This window comes from Dermacentor variabilis, chromosome 10, assembly GCF_050947875.1.
Source record: "Dermacentor variabilis isolate Ectoservices chromosome 10, ASM5094787v1, whole genome shotgun sequence".
Classification (NCBI taxonomy): domain Eukaryota; kingdom Metazoa; phylum Arthropoda; class Arachnida; order Ixodida; family Ixodidae; genus Dermacentor; species Dermacentor variabilis.
Window position 1 is genome coordinate 118973695 of NC_134577.1, and position 27159 is coordinate 119000853.

General features: G+C 45.4%; 1 protein-coding gene across 2 annotated transcripts in view; it reads right to left on the minus strand.

Annotated features, from left to right (window-relative positions):
- LOC142560922 (uncharacterized) overlaps positions 1–27159 on the minus strand; it is a 384720-nt gene that overhangs the window by 87307 nt on the left and 270254 nt on the right. For both annotated transcript variants that reach the window (XM_075673344.1, XM_075673343.1), the window contains exons 21-22: positions 24455–24550; positions 3029–3211 (exon numbers count right to left, since the gene is read on the minus strand). In XM_075673344.1, coding sequence (XP_075529459.1) covers positions 3029–3211; positions 24455–24550 — 279 coding nt within the window. The remainder of the gene's footprint in view (positions 1–3028; positions 3212–24454; positions 24551–27159) is intronic.

A 27159-nucleotide genomic window follows, 5' to 3' on the forward strand; every position in this document is an offset into this window, starting at 1 on the left:
TGAAATGGGTCATTGAGCGAAAAAGTGGGTTATGCCACTTTTTTTTTGTTTCATAAGTCACTTGATGCTTTCGCGTCAAAACAACTTTCACATTCGTTGTCTTTAAGATTAGTTGCTTTCTGAATTGCATCACACACATGCCAGATTTTTAGGTCAATCATTCAAAGGACTTTTCACTCACACGCCGCGGTGCCCTATCCCCTCAATCAACACCTGGTGCGCTACTGCTGCCACAGTAGCATGCCTCTTGTTCCATGAGGGGAAAGGCAATGCCGAAATGCCTAATCACCCTCGCACTCATTCTCAGAATCCAGTGTTACCTGCATATTCCTTGTCTGTGCAAGCTCTCACATGCGCTCTAACTGTGTTCACTTGCCCGTGAGGAATTCATAACTTGAAGGACTGCTCAGCAGTGTTCAATTGGACATTATTGTTTGGCCATTCACAACTCATAAGAAGTGCTTAGGTGCCCTGGGATTTTTAATTTTGCTTTTACGCTTCTGTGTTATTAGTCCTTTAAGTAGGGGTGTGCAAATATTCGAACTTTCGAATATTTTTCGAATAGTGTTTGCTATTTGATTGGATTTGCTGCTAACTTTTACTATTTGAAGTTTCGGAAAATAAACACAGTCAACGACCAATTTTCTGGACGCTCGATTTTTCGGACACAACCGGTAATTCGGCGGCTTTCGCGGCACCGCTACCCAGAGTACCCGGTACCCCAGAGTAAACATATAAGAATGTTTGAAATTTCGGATGCAAAAAACCTTCGCCATTCAATTTTCTGGACTTTTTGCCATCACCGCAGGTCCGAAACGGCATTAATCAAAGCCACCACTGCCGTTATTTTGATTATCTCGCCGCATCGAACCGGCGCTTTTGCACGCAGGTACTCTTGCAGCCGTAGCCACCACCGCGGCAACGCTAGGCCTAGTAGCTACTGCGACGTTCGCTAGTAAGCCTTTTGCTGTTCGGTACCATGTTTTTCATTAAAACAATTCACTGCTCTTAGCAATGGCGCCGACTCCGCCTTTGTAATCCTCGCTAATGGCTTAGAAGCTCGGAAAGCACGGCGTGTCGCATAATGCCAGTCCCCGAAAGTCAGCTTCGCCTCCCTACAGCTCTGTTACGCGGTGAAGCATACCATGAGTAGGAAGGGACAACTGTCACGGGACACGGTACGTATTCCTTAATTATACACGCGTGCACCCGCCGTTTCATATCACAGTATACGAGCACCGATACGCCTAATAAGTGCACTGGCAGGCGTTCAGAGCTATTTCGGACGTGTCTGTGGTGATTTGTGCCCTTGGGGGCAGTAAAATTAATGCACTCATTTTTTCGGACTAACCGATCTTTAGGACGTCTCGTGGTCCCTAGGGAGTCCGAAAAATTGGACGTTGAATGTATAACGGTTTCGTTCGCTAAAAATCAAATCGCAGCGTTTCTGAATGACAAGCGCAAACCAAATTCTACTTCTGGAATAATTTTTTACACCCTTTTAGCAAACCCAGCAACAGCAGTCACAGCCACAAGCAGAAGCAGAAAGGTACCTGCATGATGTGACTGCACCAAAAGGAAGACCCGTGTCACTGGTGGCAAGAACAGGGTGCGAGAGCTCACTCTTTGCTGACTCGTCTTGCAAGGCAATTGTACCTGGCCATACCGGCGACAAGCGTCTCTAGCAACTGCCTGTTTTCAGTGTCCAGTGTAGCTGTTACTAGCAGGAGAGCACGTCTACTTACGGGACATGTTCAGCACCCCGCTTTCCTCCATGACAAAATTGAGTGATACAACTTGTAGTCATCTATCCTGTTGAACAGCTGTGTTAGATTCTTCGTTTTTCTAGAAGCAACTATGTGGGAGTACACTAGTTGTGCAATAAATTTGCTTTTTTGGCCATGTTTTGCACAAGCATGGCAGTTTGGGTGAGTAGGTATGTTATGACTTTTTTAGCCTTGTAGTGCACCTCAGAATGAGCAATAAGGAAGGTGGAAGGGGTAATGAATAGGAATGGTGAACAGTTTTCCATTTCTATTCATTACCCCTCCCACCTTCCTTTTTTGCTCGTTCTGAGCTGCACTACAACCCTAAAAAAGTCATGCTTTGCAGTCCATCTTTTTCGGTAATTTAACTTGGAAGTATTTGACAAATATTAATAAAATATTCGATTAGCACTCAAACTTTAATATTCGAATTCACTTCGCACACAAAATTTCGCACAGCAATACTTTTAAGATGAATGACTTCGCGGCTTATCCAGGGTTAATGCCCTTTACCTTTTTTGTTTGCAAGGGAATAAGCTGCTTAATACAAGACAAAACTGTAGTCTTGAACCTGTCCCACAGATCAAAATTGTCCTACATCAAAATTGTTACAGAAGAATGCAGTTTGTCAACAATTAAATGTAATTCGCAGCTGAAAAATGAAGGAAATTCTTGGATGGCAGTTCAAGTATTTTGGTGCAAGCTACAAGTAAATCTGCATGAATCATTTTGTGATCGGAGATCCCATCTGTGGTGCTGACAAATATTGTCAAAAAAGCTTTTCACAAAATTAAGATCAAGGACTAATTGCTTCGATTGTGTAACATGTGTTTGAACCGTAACTATCAGTTTTAGGCCATGACAAAATATAAAGTCAAGCAAGAGTACCAGTACCAAGTAGTACTACAACTCTCATTTTGCTTTGTGAAGATCTTGCCTTTGTTTTTATAAAAGTAGTACCTTTGATCTCCTGGACCAACTTTTCAGAATGGTTACGTCTGGGAACTTCGCTTCTTTGAGCCTTGTACAAGTAGCTGCTGTCCATGCAGTGACAGCATGACTCTGTCAGGGTGGACTTTAGGCAAGACTGAGAAATACCTCATTTTATGAGCTTTGAATGCATTGATTTACAGCTGAGCAAGGTTTTCAGCAAGCTATGTTACAAGACTGTTTGAAAACTCCAGCTGTGCACTCTGGTATGTATAATAACTTCCATAAAAAACCAAAACAATATAGAAGGTACAAAATTACTCCTTACTTACGTCTGCAATGGTAGCAGCCAAGGAGGCCTCTTCCTCAAGAGATTCTGCATCAGGCAAAAGAGCAGCTGGTTCACCTCCTCTTGGCATGCTGACTTTCTCAAGACGACTTCTAAGTTCACCTCCAAAGAGGCTAGAGCCCCCGAACAGTGAGACACCACCAGGTGGCTTCTTTAAATCAGCGGGCTGCAGCAAAGGAAGAACCATAAGTGAACTCCTTTGTCACGTTTTTGCTTTCTGTGGCTTGCAGTGTTCATGCACACTACGTGTTGAGCCAAAATTGTGGCACCACGACACTGAACACATAACAGTTCACACCATTAAACTTTGATTCTCTCAATTGAGTCTAAGCACACATGCATGCAAAGTTTCAAGCAGAAATGTTAAGCCATTTGCTTAGGATAACAATTCGGACACTTACCATATTTATTCAATTACATGGCAGTCACGATTACAAGGTGAGAGTGCCCCCAGTTGGGGAACCAAAGAAAACTAACTTAAGTATGCATGCTAATACAAGGCGACATAGAGTAGCCAATAAATTGTTCAGATGCAGTGGAGATTGCTTGAAATACTGAATTACTAATACAGCTGGAACACAAAATAGTGACTATGAAATAGGGGGGAAGGGAGCTCCAACACACGGAGTGCGAATTACTTGCAAATTTTGCCTTTAGGTGTGGCTTCACAGCAGTGCAAATTTCACCTCATGGTGTGGCTTCATGGCATTGCAGCACACGCTGCCATAAAGCTACATTATAAGGCAGAATTTGAGCAGCCATGAAGGCACACCTAAAGGCAGAATATGCGCGTAACTCACACTCCACCTTTACTGTTCCTTGCACATGCGGGGCTAAAGATCCTATGAAAAAACTTCGCCCTATATTCAAGTAAATATGGTATATCACTGCTAAAATAAGCATTTTAAATGCTTCAACAATAATTTCCTATAATGTCACCAATGCATATGCAACTTTCAAGTTTCTTCGGGAAATTCCTTGCATTGTACCATTTCAACAAACCTCTTATCTTGATGAGTAACTGAAACATTGGTCCTTTCCTACAACACACCTAATTACCGCACACGTTTCTAACTTTCCCTACATATCATCCTTCACATGCCCAACATCCCACCCAATTTTAATTGTGCCGAATCCAATCCTCTCAATACATCTTTGTCAGCATATAGAGAGGACACTACATTCTGACATTTTTTGCAAAAAATGAGCGCCAGTTCTAATGCACAGGTCTGGCACCTATTAGAAGCAGGTTTTCCTAGTGTAACAGTGACCAGTGTGGCTGAACGCCTAAAGAAGTTGGTTTTGAGGAGGACGGACATGATTATAGAAAGCAGTAATAGCAAAAAAAAAAGAGTAGTGGCTATTCCGTACATTCATTCAGTATCGCACAGGCTTAAAAAGGTTGCAAGTAGATATGATGTTAATGTTGCTTTCACCACTCCCAATAAGGTAGGTAAGATATGCGCTGCCATGCGGAGGAAAAAGGAGCAGGTAAAAGGCAGGAAAAGAACAGATATTTGTCCTGTGAAGCACAATAAGAAAAATAGTTTTACTGACTGTTGTATGGGTGTGGTTTATAAAGTTCCCTTTAGCTGTGGCCGGTTTTACATAGGGCAAACAGGGCAGTGTATCAATCAGAGGCTAATGCAACATAATTGGTCGTTAACTGGTGGATCACCTCTAATCTTTCCCTTCATTGCCAAGATTGCAACCGCACGCCAGAGTTAGATGAATACGCGATATTGTACAGGCACAAGAATGAAGATATGCATCTTATGGTAGAGGCATGGCATATCTATAATGGTGGAAGTGTGTGCGTGAGTCAACCTTCGATAACTTTACATAAGGAAGAGATTAAGTGCCTCAACAGCTATCTCTCACGTAGACCAGCCCATGTACCTGACTGATACGTGGTGATACCATTCTAGAGCTTGCACAGATGAGTCTTGTGTCTTCTTTCTTTTTTTGCTTCAGTGCTCCCTTCAGTTGATAGTAGGTGTTCGTGTTGTCCACTTCTCTTGTGTCCTGTCTGCACGCCTCACCTTTTTTGCATAATAATATGCATACCTTCGTTTGCACCGGCTGCAGTTCATGTCCATTCGACGTAATTTTGGTGTGTACACTTGGATCGGAGCCCGCTTCATCTTTGGTGACCAGATTCCTAGCGACACGACATGGTACTCTCGAGTACTTTGCATATATGCAGGGTTCTACTAAATGCTCCCTGTCGTGTTTAATTCCGTGGGCACTGTACATCCCCTGCCAGTAGTACCGCTGTAGAAAGCGCTGGTACGTTTTGAAAACTCCTGACTGTGCACAATGTGGATGAGCATGGAAAGCTGCGCATATCTCGGGACGCAGACTGCGAGGTACTACTAATAACCACTGGCGCTCGTCGGGGTTATAACTGCGTTGATGAAGCAAGTTGTCACAAATGGCGAAATGGCGAGCTTGATGACGTAACATGCAAGTGGTTATGCTGATGAACCAGAAGGCAAGTCCATAAAGGAGGCAATCCAATGGTCCTTGTGCTGCTCAGAAGTGATGGCGGTAAGGTAGAGCGAGGAAACGGTAAACTGGGATAGTGAGCAGCAGGCATTGTCGTCAGGTAAGGAAGAGCACAAGAGGGTGTTGGCGTCAGAATGCTGGTGTTCGCTACGGTACAGCACGTGGATGTCGTACTCCTGCAGGTGAAGTGCCCATCGGGCAAGACAGCCTGAGGGTTCTTTGAAGGATGACAGCCAACATAGTGCGTAGTGGTCTGCGACTACATCAAATGGACGGCCATACAAATAAGGCTGGAACTTTGTAAGAGCTCAGACAATGGCCAGGCATTCTTTTTCTGTCACAGTGTAATTGGTCTCAGCTTTTGTAAGCATACGACTTGCATAATCCACGACGTATTCAGGAAACCCCTGTTTGCGCTGGGCAAGAACAGCGCCGAGGCCAACACCACTGGCATCTGTGTACACCTCTGTAGGGGCGGTCGGGTCGTAATGGCGCAAAATTGGTGGAGACGTTAGCAAATGATGAAGCTTTGTGAAGGCCTTGTCGCACTCAGACAACCATGAAGTGAGGGGTCCGTTGCTTCTGAGTAGCTTCGTCAGGGGCAGTATGATGGCGGCGAAATTGCGAATGAAGCATCTGATGTAAGATCACAGACCTATGAAACTGCGCAATTCTTTGACAGACGTTGGCTTAGAGAATTCGGCGATGGCCCGAAGTTTGGCTGGATTGGGGAGTATTCCATCTTTGGATATGACGTAACCTGGAATCGTCAGCTGCCAAGCTGAAAACCAGCACTTTGTTAGGTTTAGTTGTAGGCCAGTGTTTGTTAAACACGTCAAAACACACTGAAGCCGTTGAAGGTGCGTGGTGAAGTCAGGAGCAAAAACAATGCCGTCAAGATAGCACAAGCTTGTGTGCCACTTCAAGCCGTATAGAACTATGTCCATCATGTGCTCAAAAGTTGCCGGCACATTACGAAGTCCAAAAGGCATTACGTCAAATTCATATAAGTCGTCGGGTGTGAGAAAAGCTGTCGTCGGCAGATCGGCGTCTGCCATGGGTACTTGCCAATACCCTGAATGCAAATCTAGAAATGAAAAGAATTCTACGACTTGTAGATATTCAATTGCATCGTTTACGCACGAAAGAGGGAAGACGTCCTTGCGAGTTGTCTTGTGGAGGCGCCAGTAGACGACACAGAACTGCACAGAACTATCTTTTTTCGTAACAAGGAGGACACGGGATACCCATGGACTGTTGGAAGTTAGTATCAACTTGCGGCGAAGCACGTCGTCGACTTGTTCATTGATTACACGTCGTTCTGCAGGAGATACACGATACTGTCACGAGTAGTGCTACACACTGGTAATTAGAGAAGACGAGCGCACAGCAAGACAAACATTTATTGAGGCGAACTTGTGCACCACATAACCAAAAGCAACTAGCCCAATAGCAGCAACATGTGCGAGCATGCACGGCGATCGACAAAGAACGAGCATCACCTATGTGCGGGCAGTATTTAAAGGCTGTGAAGGAACGTGCATAGAACTACCGCGAGAGCTAGCGCAAGTTGCCCTGCCTGATATGATGGGCCCACCGTAGATACGAAGCTATCGCGGTAGGTTTGTGTGAGTGGTCACACGTGTTAACAACTGTCATTCAAACGCCACCAGCACAGATGCAAAGCCCGAAAGGCACGTGGCAATATGGACATTGCTGCAGTGGCGGTTGCGAGTCAGTGTCAATCCAATGAGTAACAGTTGACGTCCGGCCCAGGAAAGATTGCCCTACATTGAAAGAAGAACAAAATTCTTCTAAGACACACAAAAGCTGAGACTGCTGGACCGATGTAAGGCCGTCAGCAATAGAAGAACCAAACACATCAATGGGTGATAGGTCACACGTAGAAACAGCACTAAGCGCACTTGAACTAGTACAGTAATGGTCATCGGGCATGTCATAACTTGCACGTCCGCAATTTGCATGTCCTTGATCGCTTCTACACTGCCAAGAGATTCCCCTCGGAGCAGCATCACAGGGTATGGGACAGGTTGCAAACGAAAATGGTGCTGGAGCCCTGTGTGATGCCCACTGTCGCAAAAGGTAGCAACAGACATTTCCGTGTGAGAAAGCTGTCAGATGGAGACAGTAGTGCAACAGAGTCTGAGTTTCCACTGCAGGAAAAGGGCACCACCGTTGACACGTTCAGATGAACGTGGGAGTCGGCTTGGACAAGTAGTTTTCTCGAAAGTAAGGAAATGTCGATGAGCAGCAAATCTAACAGCAGCAAGAGCTCTATTTCGGCCCGTGTGCAATGGATAATGGCATTGTGGCACGAGAGAAAATCCTAGCTGAGGATAACGTCATGAGAGCACGAGGAAAGGCTTATGAATGCTATGGCGTATAGACCATCGGCAATGACAACATGAGCAGTGCAAGCCGCTAAGGGGTGAATATTCTGAGCAATGGCTACATGGAGGGACAGCCCAGAAAGGGGCGTCACGATTTTCCGAAGTATATGGAAAAGTTTAGGATCCAGAACACATATGGCGTGTCCACGAGTGCAGATGCACGAACACTGTCAACAAACATTTTGATTACATTCTAGGGACTGCTGTGAGGACTCTCACATTTTGACTTTGCCGCAGCCCTTACCTCCTGGACTATAACAATTAGTTTTCCTCGTCCCAAGTGACGGGGTGAGGTTGAATTGGCAACAGAGAGAGACGACGAGGCGACGGCGAACGGTGGGTAGTTGGCGTCGGGTGCAAAGTCGGTGACATAGCCAATGAGTGGTCATTATATGGATGGTTGGGCTGGCTGGTCACGGGTGGTCTGGCGCTAGGCGGCTGCACACGATTACAAAAACGTGCGACGTGACTGGCGTAGCCACATGCAAAGCACATGGGCCAGCTGTCAGGAGTGTGCCACCGGTTGGCTGGGGCAGGTTCCACCTGTGTCACAGGATGTGCAGTATGGGGCGGATGCTGACATGACTGCATGGCAGGCTGCAGTTGGGGCCTTGCAGTTGGGGCCTAGCCATGATGTCGGCATAATGGAGAGGCATACTTGGAGACAGCGGTTGGGTGCGCGCAACGACTTCAGAGTAGCTTAGTGGAGCAGCTGCAGGAAAATGATGGCACTGATCTGGTAAGACCTCAGCAATTTCCTACCCCATCACGTGGTGGAGCGGAGGCATAAAATTTGAGGCGGGCTGTTGTATACGCGGCAACTGAGCAAAGGTCATTGAGGAGAGCTGGAGTGCAACTTCCTCCTGGATTAACTCATTTCTACAAGCAGCGCTGACTGGTCGGAGGTGGGAGCCAAACCAGCAATGTGTTCATCGTGCAATGAAAGGCGACATGTCAACGAGCGCTGCCTGCGTAGCTCCTCGTAGCTTTGGCACAGAGTGACGATGTTGGTCATAGACTGAGAATTTTTTGCATGTATCATGTTGAAAGCATCGTCCTCTATCCTTTTCAAGACGTGTTGGATTTTGCCAGACTCCGACATCGTCGCATTTACTCTCTTACACAAGTTGAGAACATCCTCAATGTGGCTGGTAAATGATTCACCCACTTGCTGTGCACGTTCTCACAAATGTGATTCCTTCCGCACGCAGCTTGCACACAGCACACCAAACACTGCCTCTAAGAGGGCCCATGGTTTTTGGTCTACCGACATCGATCTGCTGGAAACTAGCCATATACAGCTTCACTGTAACAGATTAAAAAAAAAAAAGGAACGACAGCATACACATTCGACAGTATACATATTTGGATGGCCAAACTGAACTGTAGCAGATTAGGGGACACGAACACCTAACCCAGTTCTCAGATGATGATGGTGATGATGATAATGATTTATTGACATCCCATTTGAAATGGGGCGGTGACAAATAGCCACCTAGCCTAGTTATGGTTCAACATTCTAACATTTTTGTATATATCTCCTTAATCTCTTTTCTCTTCCTCAACACTTCTCTATCTACCCTGTACCGCTACCTATGCCTGTAACAGATCCAGTTGTATCAACCTCTTCCCGGCTTTTTTTCCACAAATAACCTAAATGTCTCTTGCTTACCTCGACTGCTTGATGCTTCTGTTCATATTAAATCCAAGCCCTTCTGGAAGGTGTATCTTACCTACGTCAATCACTGGGTGAATCCCTTCACATTCCATCGGGATGTGTTGAGTGGCCTCCGGATTTTTGCAGTAGCATACACATGCCTCTTCGGTATGTTTTTATCCTTAGACAACTAGCTCAAGCCTCAAATAGAAGGCCCTTTGTGTTATCGCACAGATTTTCCCTTCTAATTTCTTTCTTCCTATTCTCGTAAACCTCCATGGTCTTTTTTGTTTCCCCATTTTGCATCCAATTCACGGTCTGTTTCTTTCACTTCCTTTTGTTATTGCTGGTTGTCTATTTACATTCTCAATTAACTTGTACATTGTTGCCAAATTTTTTGACCTCTCTCTCCATACCGTGTCCACGTTTTTCCGGTACACATACTTGTGCACTTTAGCTGCCTGTTTATTTTCATCCATGTTACCGAGTCTTTCTTCAGAACTAATACTGTTCTGTGCTTTTCTGACTTCAAAAGAGTCCCAAACCCTGTCACCCTGCACTGCCTCATTTGCAGTTTTACCGTGCTCTCCCAAAGCCAACCGGCCTACCAATCATTGGTTAACTTCCAAACCCGACAAGATATACGATTTTAAGCATTGAATGACATTTGCAAATGTTAGCGCTTACACCATTACTCTTTTCCAGATTCCAGATCCAACAGAAGCTACGCAGATGGAACTCAAATTCAGACACAGACTTCCTGGCACTATCCGTATCAAGCAGTACCTCACTACACAGTCCACGCAGATCAAGAAGAGACTCCAAATCAACAGGCAGTCAAAGCAAATGAAGGACCCCGGTCAAGATCAAGGTCTGGATCCCAACATGCAACCCACAAAAGCGAGTCACGTATGCAGATGGTGCAGGATTAAACACACGAGCACAAGAAACCATGGAAACCGAACGAGATCCACGAGCACAACTCCAAAATCAGCAAGCCCTCATTGACAAGCTCATACAAAGGTGCAAAGAACCAAACACCGCCAATCAAGCCTCAAAACCTCCAGGAATGCCAAACATCCCCCCGCCCCTTACAGAAGAATGAATCAAGGAAATTGTAACAATGGAGGTGAGGAAGCAGATACAGGAAGCCATGACCACTTTTGCAAAGGAGATAACACAACAGCTCCAGGAACACATCACCTATGCCCTGTGCCACGCAGAACCATGTAATGAAAGCCACGGTAGAAAGGCTACTCAACAACACCGACACGGCTCGCAAGAAAGCACGTAAAGACCTCCACAATGCAGCCAGATTGGAATCCATGGCCCAGGGCGAAAACAACAATATCGAGCAGCATGGCGAGTAATACCAAGAAAATATTCCCACAACTAGCAATGAAGCTGTGGCTCTATCCGAACTGTCGCTCTATCCTAACTAAAAGAACAAACCTCCAGGAACTGACCAAACAGGAACAACCAGATATCATCCCTATCCAAGAAACTTATCACACCAATCTACGCATACAGGGATACGATACACACACCAGATCTCACAGAACAGCCATCCTGAGGAAGAAAAATCTCACCACGCAAGATCACCACGCACACAATCCAGGGAACAACCATGGAACACACCCTAGTGGAAGTGCTGCCTGAGAAGAAGACACACAAAAGACTATATGTCTTACGCTTATATAGCCCACCCAGGGACCCGTTATCCGACTTTGTAAACTTCATCACGCAAGCCCGAAGACTATCTAAAGGCCATAAACTCGTAATAATGACGGATTTGAATGCCCCCCACATAGCATGGGGTCACCAGCACATGGCCAAGAAAGGAGCGCGAGTGCACAATTTGGTGCAACAGAATCACCTCACCCTCTGGAATGTTCCTAAACTAAAGACTCGAATAGGCAACAGTGTGTCCGGGGATAAAAATCCCAACCTCACCTTTACAATAGGAATATCCATGGCCGAATAGACCCGACTGGAAGAAAATCTCGGCAGCAATCACTACATCCTTCAGCTTGAAATCCTGCACCATAAGAAGCTGAGCATAACCGGAACGGTTAGGCTGACGGACTGGAAGCCTTCCGAGAACATGACATAGAAGGAAACATCGGAAATATTGAAGACTGGCTCACCGAAGTGGTCAGGACGGCGGAGAAGCACACTAAAGTCATCCAGATCACAATGGATACACTGGCCGTAGACCCTCACCTCCTACATCTTTGGTATGCCAGAAGAGGACTGCTGAGGTGGGGGAAAAAGATGAAACTTAACCTCAAACTGCAGAAACGAATTGCTCACATAACAAAGCAAGCAGAAGACACGACTTTCTCAAAGATTGCATGGCTACGGTGGGTATCAGCAACATCCAAAGCGACAAATTCGAAATTCCCAACAAAGGAACTCTACAAGGGTCAGTCATTCCACTTTTACTGTTCAATCTCGCCATGATTGAACTACCGCAACTTGATGGCATATAGCCATGCAATATACGCCGACAATATAACGTTATGGACAAAAGCGTCCACAACCGGCCAACAGCAAACCACCCTCCAAGAGGCAATTGATCAGAGAGAACGGTACCTCTCAAGATGCAGTCTCCAGTGTGCCCCCAAAAAATCAAAGCTACTTAAACTCAAAGCAAGGACCCGGGGAAGACCACCAGCCTATGTTGCCCCAGATCCCAACGTCAGACTCAATGGAATTGATATCACTCAAGTTGGCTCCCTCCACGCCCTTGGCCTCGCAATACATAAAGACTGTTCTGGCACATCTATACTTCCAAAGCTTCAGAAGACCCTAACACAAGTAACTCATCTCATTTAGTATATAACCTCCCAAAGAAGAGGACTTGAAGGGCAAGAAAACGTCCAATTAATCCAAGCACTCCTTATAAGCCGGATCACATATGGCACCCCGTATCTACTCCTCAAAGAAGCTAAAATTGAAAAACTCAACATTGTTACCAGAAAAGCAATTAAGAGTGCACTAGGACTTCCCAGTATGACCTCAACCACGACACTCCTCAAACTTGGCCTCCGTAACACCTGGGAAGAAATGAGTGAAGTGCACAGAGCCAGCCAGCTGGAATGCCTTAAGCTGACTCAAACAGGCAGAGCAGTACTTTGCGAACTCGCATACAGTGAAAACTTCATAGCAGACTTAGACATGAAAGCTCGATTGCCGCCACTTCTTCGTGCCTCTACCTCAGTCGCTCCAATACCTCGCAACATGTATGCAACACACCACAAAGACAGAAGACAAGCAAGAGTTCGAGTGCTCAGCAAGAAATACTCGAAGAACCCCAACACGAGATATACAGATGCAGCAAAATATGCAGGTAGAAGAGCATATGCAATTACCGAGATGAACAACAAAGGGAATGAGCTAGTCGCTGCCGCCATACCGGCCAGAAATCTAGAAACGATGGAGGAAGTGGCTATCGTCCTTGGCATCACCACATGCAAAGACACAGCAATCATCTTGAGCAACTCGCAAACGGAATGTAGAAACCTACATAAAGGGCAAATTTCTGCCACAGCAGTGAAGGTTCTAAAAGAGATAGCAAGACGCCAAGAACTACCCAAAACCTACATCGCACGGACCCCAGGCTACGAACACCTGGCAGGAAACGAAGCAGCACATGCTGTCACCCGAGAGCATACCAGCCGGGATTTCCTGCCGCACGGTCTCCGGCAAGCGACGAGGGTGGAAGACATTCTCATCAACTATGCTGTAATATTGCAACATTACCGACTGGAAAGAAGACAATATCCTCTACCACATCCAAAATTAAGCAAGGAAGAAGTCACCACCCTCTGCAGAATACAAACAAATACGTATGTCCATGGAATTATCATGCACCAGATCCACCCCACCAAATTCTTATAGCTATGCCGATATTGTTATGTACCATACACACTCCAGTACATGGTGTTGGTGTGCCCACACTGTGAGAAAAACAGTGAAGATGATGCCTCAGAACTGCTACAAGCCATAAAAAAAATGTGGGAGACAATGTTAAAGGCACATAGCCTGGAAGATCAGCGAAGTCTGGTGGGCCGGGCCCGGGCTGCGGCATCAGCCAACGGCTTTCTGGCCTAAGAGAGCCAGCCGCCCACCTAGGGCAAAGAAAGAATACTTTCTTGTTGTTTCTCACAATAAACGTTCATTCCTCCTCCTCCTCTTCCTATTCTTGTAAACCTCCATGGTCCTTTTTGTTTCCATTCTTTGCATCCAATTCACTGTCTCTGTTTCTCTGACTTCCTTTTCGTATTCCTGGTGATCTATTTATTTTCTCTGGGGGCACGACACCGTTTTGGACATGGAGTGCTCATCCGTGCTTACATTTCAGGTGTCCCTTCTGGTGTTGCCTGCTGCCCTGTACACAACTGACCCATTTATCTGGAAGCAGCCACCAGACCGCTTCACGAATTGGATGCAACTGCCTGCCTTGGATGACACACTTCATCTGCTGGCAACTGGGATCATCAAAGCCAACTGCTTCGACTGACAACATTGGCTTCACCACATTTAAGCGACCATCCTCTCACGCTCAGGAAGAGCTCAAGAAGCTATGCTCAAGAGCTATGCAAGAGCTCAAGAGCTATGCAAGAAGAGCTCAAGCTCTTCTTGCATAGCTCTCATTGCTTAAGAACTCTGCCGTTGCACAGACTGCAGTTCTTCAAGAGCTTTCTGCAGAACCTCTTCTGAATTCCTTGACAACTGTGCCAGCAATTCTTGCCGGGCCTCTTCATTTTCTCGTGCTTGTAATGCGTGTGCATTAAGCCTTTCATGAACACCTCTCAAGGCTGCTTCGAGCTCCTCTATCCTAGCTGACTGAGGCCACTTCAGACTGCTGGTGTTCCTGCATTTTGGCCATGTCTTCGAGTTGCCAAGTCTTTTCTTCAACTTCATGCCTCGCTTCACAAAGGCTTCTACCTAGCTCGTCTGCTTGTGCAGCGGTGGTGGATGCGAGCTTCTCCTGCAAGTGCTGAAACTTCTGCCGGAGGTTGGTAATGGTTGACGAGTCTTCCTCGAGCAGTGCAAGCAACTTCTTGACCTCTTCCTCAAGATCTGTTTTCAACTTTTGCTGCAGCATAGGCGTGGAACTCTCGCCTGCCTCCCCGAGTGCCTCCAGTTCCAGCTGCAACTCTCTCATTTTCTAATCTTCAATTTCTTTCACCAGGGCATGACACCATTTCGGACATGAAGTGCTCACCCGTGCTCACGTTTCAGGTTGGTTGCTTGAACTGCTGTTCTTATCTGAAAAGTAGCAACCGCTGTCTTTTTGCATTGTCGTGCCCCAGTGAGCTACTGTCATTACTGAAGCGTGGCAAAAACTTGTTTTCTTTATGCATGTGTCGGCTGCGCCTACTTCTATCCGGTGATATCGAATCAAACCCCGGGCCGGATGTGCTGGATTACGTTCTCGCAACTATGCAACATATTGAATCCGGCCAGGACAAGATTCGTAATGACCTCCGAGCACTAAAGAATTGGCAGGCATCAGTTGATGTCGAGCTAAAGCAGTTGTCGACTAGGCTCCGGGCTGTAGAAGTCGTTACTGTTTCAATGAAAAGTGTCATCAACAATACATCGCCCGAATCACTCAACATAGCTAAAGGCATTTCCACACAGCTAAAAACAATACGATTGCGCTGTGAAGACACAGAAAATAGACTTTGCCGCTGCAACTTGCTATTCTTTGGAATCACAGATGACAAAAGTGAATCATGGTCATCATCAAAATAAAAAATAATTGACATATGTAACCAACCCACCTTGGTATCACTATCGATCTCGCTCAAATAGCCCGCGTGCATCGCCTCGGCCAATACAATGGTGAGAAGAATAGATTGGTCATTGTCAAGTTCACATTTTTTAAGGATAAGCAGCACATAACAGAAAAAGGCTACAAGTTCAAGAACACTAATTTTGCTGTTCGTGAGGATTTTTCTATGCAAACCCGTATTGCACGGTGCAAACTGATTGACTTCGAAAAAAAAAGCGCAATTTAGGCTAACTCTTGATAAATTAAGAATCAATAACAATGTGTACACATATGATGCAGCATCTGTCACTGTAGTTCCCCTACCCCGATAGCAAAGACCTACACTGGGAACACATGCATTTAAACAAAAAACCAATTCACCACATGAGTCTATCGTGCCCTTGCACCTATCCATATTCTTAACTAACATTTGCAGCATTCTTCTTAAACACAATGAAATTTCGTCACACTTAGATGACTGTGAATGAGACATATTGGCACGTACGGAAATTTGGCTCAGTTCTGAAATTATGGATGGCGGAGTTCTACCCGATTCTAATGTTTACATTATCTATTGCAGAGATAGGGACGGCAGAAGAGGTGGTGGGGTATTGCTCATGATAAAAAAACATATCACATCATTTCTTGTGCCGATGCCTTCGAGTCTTAAAATTCTGTGGGTCTGCGCATCATTTCCCCAATCAAATACAATTTATGGTGTATGCTACAGACCACCCGATAGCTCCTACAATTTCATTTCCAGATTACACGATAACATTGCAGTCGAACCCGGCTATATTGAACTCACAAGAAAACACCTATCAGTTCAATATAGAGCATAGTTCGATATAAGCCTACTAAATAATTGGATGTCATAAAAGCACATGCCATTTATAAAATCACTTTATTGATGAAACTAGCTTAGTTTCGCGTGAAAAATTGTCCTGCATTTTTTTCTGCTTGGCAATTTCGCTGCCCGCAACGCACGCACTTCTCCGCATTGTCTAAGAAGTCGGAGCAGCTGAGGCCGCAGCCTTCCACATTCGCACAGAAGCACTGGAGTAGTGCGAGTGCACTAATCACTTCAGAGGATCTGGGCAAAGAAGTGTCGTTGCTTTCCTCATTGTGCCTGTGCCCACTTTCACTTCTGCTCGGTACGATGTCGGCAATGTAGTCTTTGTTTTCGGGTTCTCCCGTGGTCGCGACACCATCATTTACACTCACAAGATCGTCCACCGTTGATTCGTCAACAGCTTCCGGAAATTCTGGCAGCTCGCTCCAAACTTTGGCAACACTGGCAATGGCTTCGTCGCATTTATCAGAATTTACAGTCATCACCGAGCACGCGGAAGCCAGCATGGCTGAAGCAATTTCTGATGAACCACTCGTACACGGCCGTGCATACGCGTCAGGCTCCACGGGCACCGGGTTGTGAGTCTGGCCGCTTGAGCCCTAATCTCCTCCTCATTCTTCAAGATCGTGCTGAGAGGGCTCCTCGGAATCTTGCACATCCGACTTCTAACCGCGTTCAACCCTATTTACGATTTCGAGCTTCACGACAAAAGGCAAATTCTGCTGCTTCATCACGGCAACACTGCCAGACAAGGCCCACAAGGCCCACACACAATGAACCAGAAAAAAAGCGAGACAACTCGCACTTTTGACATCTTGCACAACGAGGGCACAAGAGCCTTTGATTGGCTGTCTGAGCAAGCGCTGCGTGCAGGTCAGGATAATCTTCTTGCAGGGGGGTGTCGACGGCTCATCCAAGGCAGCGAGGTCACAGTATAGAGAATGGTTGGATGGAGCCGTGCCGCAGGGTTTCGCCACCCCAACGATGGAAAGCCAACTTCTGGGGCCACTTTTCCGCTGCTTGATTCGATATATCGGGAGTTGTTGCTATTTTAGTTTGATGTAAGCGTAATTTTTGCCATATATACTCATTGTAACTATACCGTGTCCAGAAATTGTTCAATATATCGAATAATTTGATGTAAATGGGTTCGATATAGTCGGGTTCGACTGTACCTCTATTTGATCCAAATATAAAAAAGCTGACATTTTTCTTGGTGACTTTAACTTTCCAGTCATTGACTGGCAGAACTTGCGAGGCCAATCACGTGCATCTTGTGAGTTCGTTCAACTAACACTTGATTTCTCACTTGTGCAATTAACAGCCCAACCAATTGCTCATATCAATAACATTGTGGATCTTGTTCTATCGTCTGAGCCCAAGAAGGTCAACCCTATCACTTTTGCGGATGGGTTCAGTGACCACCAGTTATTACAATTCACAGTTCACACACCTTCATGCTCACGTCACCTGAAAACTAAGCAAATATTTGATTACAAAAGAGCAAATGTCAGCATTATTCACAATGCTTCACGTCGTCATTCTTGGCAACTTTTTCTGTGCGGACAGTGAATGAGAATCGGTGACTGTACAAAGAAAAGGTAATGGAATTAGCACATGCGCATATACCAAAGGTTTCATTTTGTGATAACTCATCGAAACTATGGTTCAGTAAAGCTCTTTGTACTCTAAAAAATAACAAGCGTCTTTACAGGACTGCCAAACATGTGGACACACCTGTATCTTGGAGCAAACATAAGTCTTGTGATGTAGCCTACTGCAATGCCCTGCATCAAGCCAAGCAAAAGCATTTCTCTTCCGATCTGCAATCACTGCTTCAAAACAACCAAAAATATTTTGGGAAATGATCTCTCCAATTAAAGATTCCGACATTTCACAAATACTTGCTAATTCTGGCTTGCCAATTGCACAAGAGCTTTCAGCATCTATCTTTAACAATTACTTCACGGCCATATTTACAAAGGAAGACCATTCGAAGATACCAACACCCATAGAACTCAATTATCCATACATGGCCCCCATCAATATAACAACCACTGGTGTTGCTGAGCTGATCAACAACCTCCAGATGTCAACTTCTTCTGGTATGGACGGTATAAAATAAAAAAATTTTAAAATATACAGTAGAACCCTCTAGTACAGTCCTTTCTTGCTTGTTTTAACAGTCCCTCTCAACAGGGGAAGTTCCGTATGACTGGAAGGTCGGTAAAGGTATACCTTTTTTTAAGTGTGGTAATAAAGGCGCTGTTAACAGTTACTGGCCAATATCACTAACAAGCATTCCCTGTAAGTTACTATAACACAATCTTTTCAAACGTAGCAAATCACTTGGAAACTAACAAGTTCTTCTTTAAATATCAGCATGGTTTTAGAAAAGGACTATCATGTGAAATGCAACTATTCGAATCGACTACGAATATTTTCTTAAACATGAATACGGGCCCACAGACAGATTCCATATTCATAGACTTTGCTAAGGCTTTCAATCGCGTTGCTCATTGCCGTCTCATAGCTGAACTTTCATGCTTAAACATCGATTCCCTAACAGTATCTTGGATAAGAAATTTCTCGTCATTCCGTAAGCAATTTATCATCGTTGATAACTTTGTTTCCAGTATCAGCGATGTGACATCTGGTGTACCACAAGGAAGCATACTCAGACCATTACTTTTTCTGATCTATATTAATGACCTGCCATCCGAAATAACGTCATCCATTCGCTTGTTCGCAGATGATTGTGGGATCTATCATCAAATCTGCTCACCTTCCAATCACGTCGCTCTCCAATGAGATCTTCACCGTATTACTAACTGGTGCTCTTCTTGGCAAATGAACCTAAACACTGATAAATGCAAACTAATAAGATTCACCTGCAAAAAGATGTTTTCAGCTTTCGATTACTCAGTCGATAAGAACCCCGTCACACGCACCAACTCATACAAGTACCACGGCATTCTCCTTATGCCTAACCTGTCCTGGTCTGTGCACATTGAAAAGATAACTGCTAAGGCCTCACCTGCGTGATGCTCCTTCCCTCACCAGACAAATTGCCTATCAGACATTCGTAAGGCCACAACTGGAATTCGCAGCCCTTATCTGGTCACCTCATCAAGCTTACCTAATCGCGACTCTCAAGTCAGTCCAAAACCGCGCCGCCCGCTTCATTGTCAGTGATTATCACCGCGACTCTAGCGTGACTAGCATTAAGTCATCTTTATCCCTCTCATCTTTTGAATTCCGAAGAACCACAGCATTGCTTTGTCTATTTCACAAAATAGTTCATAGCACATGCCTGTCCACCCTGCCACTCACTCGTCCATCTCCTACATCTCGGTGTCTGCATGATCATCACAGTTTCCAGCGTATGTTTGGCCGGACTAATGCTTTCAATTCTTCCACGTTACCACGTGCCATTCAGCATTGAAATAACCTACCAAACGACAAAGTTGACATTCTTGACCCTGTATCGTTCAAAGCATGCTTATGCATGTTATTTACATAATTCATCACAACTAAACCATACTGCGCACATAAGTAAATACTTTAATCTAAGTTGTAAAGCTTTTTTTTGTTTGTTTTGTTTGAATGTTTGTTTTGTATTGCGTTAACATTAATGTTAGAGACTTGTTCTTTCATCTTCACCAGCTACCATTTGTACAATTTCTTGGTACTTCTTTTTTTGCTAATTCACACAGTCGTTTTGTTTAATTTATCGCGTTATTTATATTGTTAGATATTTGTTCTTTTATGTTTACTTGCTAACAATGTATACTTTCTTTGTACTCCTTTCTTTTTGCTAATTCCCTGTATTCTCCCCACATGCAATACTCCTTTGGGAGCCTGTGAGGTGATGGATGGATGGATGGATACAACTTTCTTGTACGTCCGGCAAGGTTTAATGCGACCCGGGCTCAGGTCTCCCACGGGGAAACGTCAAGGCCCTGCCTCAACGCCGCCTCATGGGCTTGCCGGACTGCCCACGTCTGGATTCCAAGGTCTGAGCTGCGCAGAGAGGTGGCCCACCTCGACGACAGGGTCTCTGGAGCAACTGCCATCCTTCCTATAACAACACTGCACTCCCACAGCATGTGTTTCAGTGTTGGTGGTCCTTCCTGGCACAATTTGCACTTGCCATCCTGATGCTTATCTGGGAAGTTACGTTTCAGACGGAATGGATTGGGGAAGGTGCTCATCCAGAGTTTCTCCAGGCGACGGCCTGCCTCCTGTTCAATTTGGGACTCAGCGGTGGGTATATCCTTCTGGCGTTTAGATATGCACTGGTTACGTCGTTGTATCTGCTGAGCCTGTCCCGTTCTGTGCAAGGAGTGTTCGCTATCGTGCGAGAGGCGTTGCCCTGTTCGGCTCGGCGGGTCATGTCACGCGCCGTCGGATGCACAGTCTCGTTCAGGTTCGCGAGTGCATCGTCTTCCGTGGTGACGTGCACGGGGAACCATATAATCCTCGAGCTTGCGGTTTTGAATCTGCCCGCTTTGGCCAGAATGGACAGGGCTTCCTTGGAAATTCTACCTTTGGCGTAATTCTTTACTGCCGTTTGTGAATCACTTAATACGACTTCGCATTCCTGTTCTGTGAGGGCCAGCGCGATCACTACTTCCTCCGCTATTTCTGAGTGTTTGGTGTATACACTGCATGTGGTTCTGATTTTGGACTCTGTCTCTATGACTGCAGCATTGTATTTTTGACCGTTCGGATATTTGGTCGCATCGACAAAGCATGTGTTTCTCTTCCTGCTGAATGAACAGAGCAGAGCCTCGGCTCTTGCCTTTCTTCTACCTCGGTTGTGGCCGAGTGGTAGAATCGCGCGCACCTATAGTCCCGCGTCTACCTCGGTTGTAATCGGGGTGCAGGCTTCTTGGGATGTTTGCCACCGTAATGGTGTCTCTGATTTTGTTGGGGATTTGCATTTTCTGGCCGTGCTGGTTGTGGTACGTTATGCCGAGCGTGTTCATAATGTACCTTCCCATCGTGGTGGTGGACAGGCGTTCGAGCTCCGAGATGCGTGGTGCTTTGGCTATTTCTTCCAGGGTGTTGTATATGCCCAGCTGAATCAGGAGCTCGGTGCTCATCGATTCCGGGAAGCTCAGGGCTATCTTGTACATTTTCCTTATGAGCGTGTTGATCTTTCCCGCGACATACCAGTTGTGGTAGGCGGCTGCGTAGGTGATGTGGCTGACAATGAAGGAGTGGATCAGTCGAATAACGTTTTCTTCCTTCATGCCGGCGTGTCTATTGGTTAATCTCTTTACGAGTCTTGTGACACTGGTGACTTTGCCTTCGATCTTCCTCACGGTTTCGCCGTTAGCTCCGTTGGCCTCAATGATCATTCCAAGGATTTTTATCTTGTTTACTTTGGGGATTGCGTTTCCATCTTGGGTGTACAGGCCGACTTCCTCATACTTAATAAATAAATAAATAAATAAATAAATAAATAAATAAATAAATAAATAAATTTATTTATTTGTTTATGTATTTATTGTACCTTCAAGGCCTGAAGGCATTACAGAAGGGAGTGGAACGAAATATAGAGCATGTACAGATGACAGGCTATAATAATAAAAAAATTAAAAAATTCAGATTATCAAAAGTATTCTTCAACAGTAGTTCTAAAAGTAGATGTATCGGTTATGTTAACAATTAAGGCCAGCAGATGATTCCATTGATTGGTAGTTTTAGGAATAAATGAATAAAAATATACGTTTATGTGACAATGTGGAATGCTCAATTTATGGTGATGGTTAGTAAGAGATTATATGTATGCAGCTTCATAGAAAAGTTCACTTTTTAATTCCGAATTGTAGTAATAAATTTTGTGTAGCAGTGATAAGCATGCTAACTTCCTGTGGGATAAGAGGAGAGGGAGGTTTAAAGTAGCCTTCATAGATGTTATGCTTGACGTCCGAGAATAGCAAGAATGAAACATGCACTACGATTTCCACTTTCAAGTAACCTGTACATTGTTGCCAAATTTCTTTACCTCTTCCTCCATTCGGTGCCCATGTTTTTCGCGTACAAATACTTGTGCACTGCAGCTGCCTATTTATTTTGATCCATGTTACCGAGTCTGTCTTCAAAACTAATATTGTTCTGTGCTTTTCTGACTTCAAAAGAGTCCCAAACCCTGTCACCCTGCACTGCCTCATTTGCAGTTTTACCGTGCTCTCCCAAAGCCAACCGTCTTGCCAATCATTGGTTAACTTCCAAACCCGACAAGATATATGATTTTAAGCATTGAATGGCATTTGCAAACGTTAACGCTGGCACCATTACTTTTTTCCAGATTCCCCGCACCATCACATATTTATTCTGGCCCCAAAGTGCTATATGTGTCAATATTGCGACATTCCACATTCCCTTTATTTTCAGATTATCTTGGTGGGTGCATGAGTAAGTCTTCTCTTTGTTTATGTATATGCTGAGGTATTTATATTGCTTGACATGTTGAATTCACACCATGTATTTACTTGTCTCTTCATTAAAGATAATAATCCTGGATTTCCCTGTAGCAAAAACTTAAGGCCTAGATTTGTCGCTGCATTGCCAGACATATTCGCACCTCTCCGTAAATCTTTTGCATTGTCCATAGCGGCACTATACTGTCCGTGTCTCCTTTTCTAGCACAGCCGCGCCTGTAAATAACTGTCAGCACAGCTGAGTGCATATGATGTGCACATACGTCTGTGCGTTTAGTACAGGATATTGTGTAATCTCGAATTTTGGAGACACACTTAAGTGAGAGGCAGATGGAGCATTTGCTCCCCACAGCCAGCGCTTTTTATGACAGCGTTGTCCCACTGCGAACGACACTATCAGCCACGGAGGCAGAGTGGACGGAAAGCGCGCGTGGCTTCGCTTCATACCGTCGACGTGAATACATTGTCAACACGGCATGAAACTGTCTTTTGCTGACAACTCTAAAATTCAACTAATCTTTTTTTTTTCCATTCATATATATCGTATTTACTCGACTCTAATGCGCATCGTTTTTCAGATAAAATGGGTCCAAAAATTGCATGCTTGTTAGAATCGAGTACGAGCCTAAATCTGCGTTACGAGAATATAGCTAGCCTTGCTCACATGCTCTGGGGTTGCCTCCTGGTGCCGGGGGCCAGGACCACCAAGCAAGAGTGAGACCGAGCTCTACGCAGCTCGCACTGTGAAGCACAGCTCTGGGCTGTCCATCGTGCCCGCGATGCAGCGGAGAGGCATGGCCTCTTTGCCCCGACATGGCAGTGGCTCGCTGCGCACTAATCACGCGCATTGACGGACCTCAAGAAAGTTATTCATCCATACATCCATATCGCCATCGGCATTCGAAAAAATGGCCGCCTCGTACGTGCTTCTAGCCTAGCTGCCATAGCTTCCTCCAAGTGCGTACCTTCATGTTGTACATGTAACCAGGTGCTGGTATAACCTAGTCCACCACCTGTCTTCCCGTTTTCTGCATTTATTCAATCAGTATGGAAGCAGCAACTGTGAAGACACGCCGAGTTCACCATAATGCTGTATTTAAAAGGAAAGTTACCATGTGCGCGGAGACGGAGGGAAGTTCCCGCACGCAAGTTCCCGAAACTTGCATGTGGGACTGGCACAAAATGAAGGAGAATATTTTTGCCAGCAAAGCAACAAGGAAGGGTTTCAGCGGACCAAAGCAGGGCCGCTTTGCCGAAATAAAAGAGCTGCTCGCAGAATATGTGCAAGAGCGGCACAGCGGCCTGTGACCACTGATCTGCTCAAAGTATGGGCGATGCAGTTAGCCCTACAGAAAGGGCTAAGGCGGAGTGACTTCAAAGCGAGCAGGTGCTGGTTATCAAATTGAGGGCACGATTGTGTCCCTCAATGGCCACTACACATGGTAGCCTCCACTTCACTGCCCAGATATAGTGAAACAGAGTGAAGGGAGCATATACAATAGCTCTGCCCTGTATCTGCATCACATGCGCTCTGGTGGAACTGTTTGCTAAAGTACAGGTATTCTCATATAATGGTTACACAATGGCATTAGGCATAGTGACACTAGCTGAATGCCAAGATACTCTGTCTGTCTAATATGTTTTCCAGGGCCATTTAAATGTGCGAAGTCAAAAGCAGCTATGAGAAATCAGAAGGCCCAGATTTACTAGTATATAATAGATACCAAAATGACATCCACTTGCCTTGGCTGGAGCAAACAAGTCCACATCCAGGTTGTCCTCAGAGGATTTGAAGATCTCCTCCTCTTGGTCAAAGACAAAGCAACTGCCCCTGCGTGACTGTAGAACAATACCAATGGTAACAACTGTACTTAGTTTTCAGTTTAAGGCGCAGTTAAAGGAGCATGGTTTTGAGCCATTTTCTTTGTAGTAATAAAGCAACAATGTGCAGTTAAAGGAACATGATTTTGAGCCATTTCCTGTGTAGTAATAAAGCAACAATGCATGTAGGATGCATGCATTCATATACAGAAGGAAATGTTCCTTGCTCAACAAAGTCTGAACACATTCATTTTTTTTACGCAGGCAGGTATGATAGATCTGCTGAACAATTCCCCATTCCTTATTCAACAGTGCAATAAAGAACCCGAAAAACGCAGCAACTTCTAGGCATGTTCTCTCAACAGGCCAGACCACTGACTTTTTAAATATACAGTGCAAGCTTTCTTTAAATTTCTGAAGCAAATGCCTGGCAAGCTGACCTCTCAGCCTTCCTCGCGAAGAACCTCTCTCGTGTTCAGGTCCGCAACCCTTTCAAGGTTAAATATCATAATCATCATCATCACCATCAGCAGCAGCTTAAAATTATTTTATGTCCACTCCAAGGATGAAGGCCTCTCCCTGCGATCTCCAATTACCCATGTTCTGCACCAACCGATTCCAACTAGCATCTGCGAATTTCCTAATTTATTCACCCCACCTAGTCTTCCGCCGTCCTAGACTCCGCTTCCCTTCTCTTGGCACCCATTCTGTAACTCTAATCGTCCACCGGTGATCTAACCTGCACTTTACATGACCTGCCCAGCTCCATTTTTTTCTCGTAGTGTCAATTAGAATATCGGTTATACCTGTCTGTTCTCTAATCCAAACCGCTCTCTTTCTGTCACTTAACATTATGCCTAGCATTCTTCGTTCCACTGCTCTTTGTGAGGTCCTTAACTTGTTCTCAAGCTTCTTTGTCAGTCTCCAAGTTTTTACCCCATATGTCAGCACCGGTAAAATGCACTGATTGTACACCTTCCTTTTCAATGACAATGGCAAGTTTCCAGTCAGGAGCTGACAATGTCTGCCGTATGCACTCTAACCCATTTTTATCCTTTTGTGAATTTCCTACTCACATTCAGGGTTCTCCGTGATTAATTGACCTAGGTAAACCTACTCCTTCAGATACTCTACAGGCTGGCTGGCGACCCTGAGCTCTTGTTCCTTTACCCAGATATTCATGATTATCTTTGTCTTCTGCATATTAATCTTCAACCCCAGTCTTACAATCTCTCTGTTAGGGCCCTCAATCATTTGTTGTAACTCGTCTGCAGTGTTGCTGAATAGAACAATGTCATCTGCAAACCGAAGGTTGCCTAGATATTCGCCATCGATCCTTACTCCTAAGCCTTCCCAGTTGACTAGCTTCAATACTTCTTCCAAGCACACAGTGAATAACATTGGAGAGATTCTGTCTCCTTGTCTGACCCCCTTTCTTTATAGATATCTTCCTACTTTTCTTGTGTAGAATTAAGGTGGCTGTGGAATCTCTGTAGGCGAGCAGTGTGAAGACGACAATGACGATTAGAGGCTAGCGCGGGCTGTTGCCTCTTGGCCAAGCACGGTGTATTTTCTTGTAAATATACTTGTATATAGCTTTTCATCTGCGTCTTCCTACGTAACATATCTGGTGGAGGTGGACGTTCCCTGTACCTCGTCACGAAGCTTCGCAATGGACGGTACGTCGAGCCTTCCTTCATGGCTCCCGGCGACGACAACTCGACTTCGCCGGCTACGACACCTGCTGCCACTTCGACGGCCTACATCCCTCTCCCCGCACCGCATGATCCTGCCGTATTCTAGGGCAAAGATGGGGAAGACGTCGATGACTGCATCAGCCTGTACGAACACGTCAGCTGCAATAACCGGTGGGACCCTACTATCATGTTCGCCAAGGTAGTCTTTTACCTCAGTGGCACACCTCGAGTTTGGTTTCGGACGTACGAAGATGAGCTCACCAGTTGGGATTCACTTAAGCAAAAGCTTCGAGACTTGTTCGGCAATCCCTACGGTCAGCAACTTGCCGCGTAGAAGGCGCTTTCCACCCATGTGCAGACATCAACAGAGCCCTGTGTCATGTACATTCAGGACATCTTGGCTCTGTGCCATAAAGTTTACGTGCACATGACTGAGCCAGACAAGGTTTCCCACATCCTCAAAGGCATTGCCGATGACGCCTTCAACTTGCTCGTTTGCAACAATGTGGAGATGGTGGATGCAGTTATAAAAGAGTGCCGCCGCCTGGAACTCGCTAAAAGCCAACGTATTGACCAGCAGTTTCCCCATCTGCCCAACACCCCAGCGACATCTTCCTGTGCCAATGCTCCTCGTCCCAACAACACCGCTGGTGTTACCAGGATCATCCGGCGTGAGATCGATGCCGCCTATCCGGCTGCCTTCGACTCCAGTCCCACCAACGCACCTGCAGTCACGGTTTCCCTGATCCAGGCAGTTGTCTGCCAGGAGTTCGAAAACATGGGTTTCACACCATCTGCTCAGCCCAACGCCCTGATACCCACCCGGCTTCTTTGATTCCGCCCTGTCCCGCATCTTATTACCCACCACGTTTCCGCAACCCATCTAAATGGCGCACTGCTGACAACAAGCCCATTTGTTTTCACTGCCAT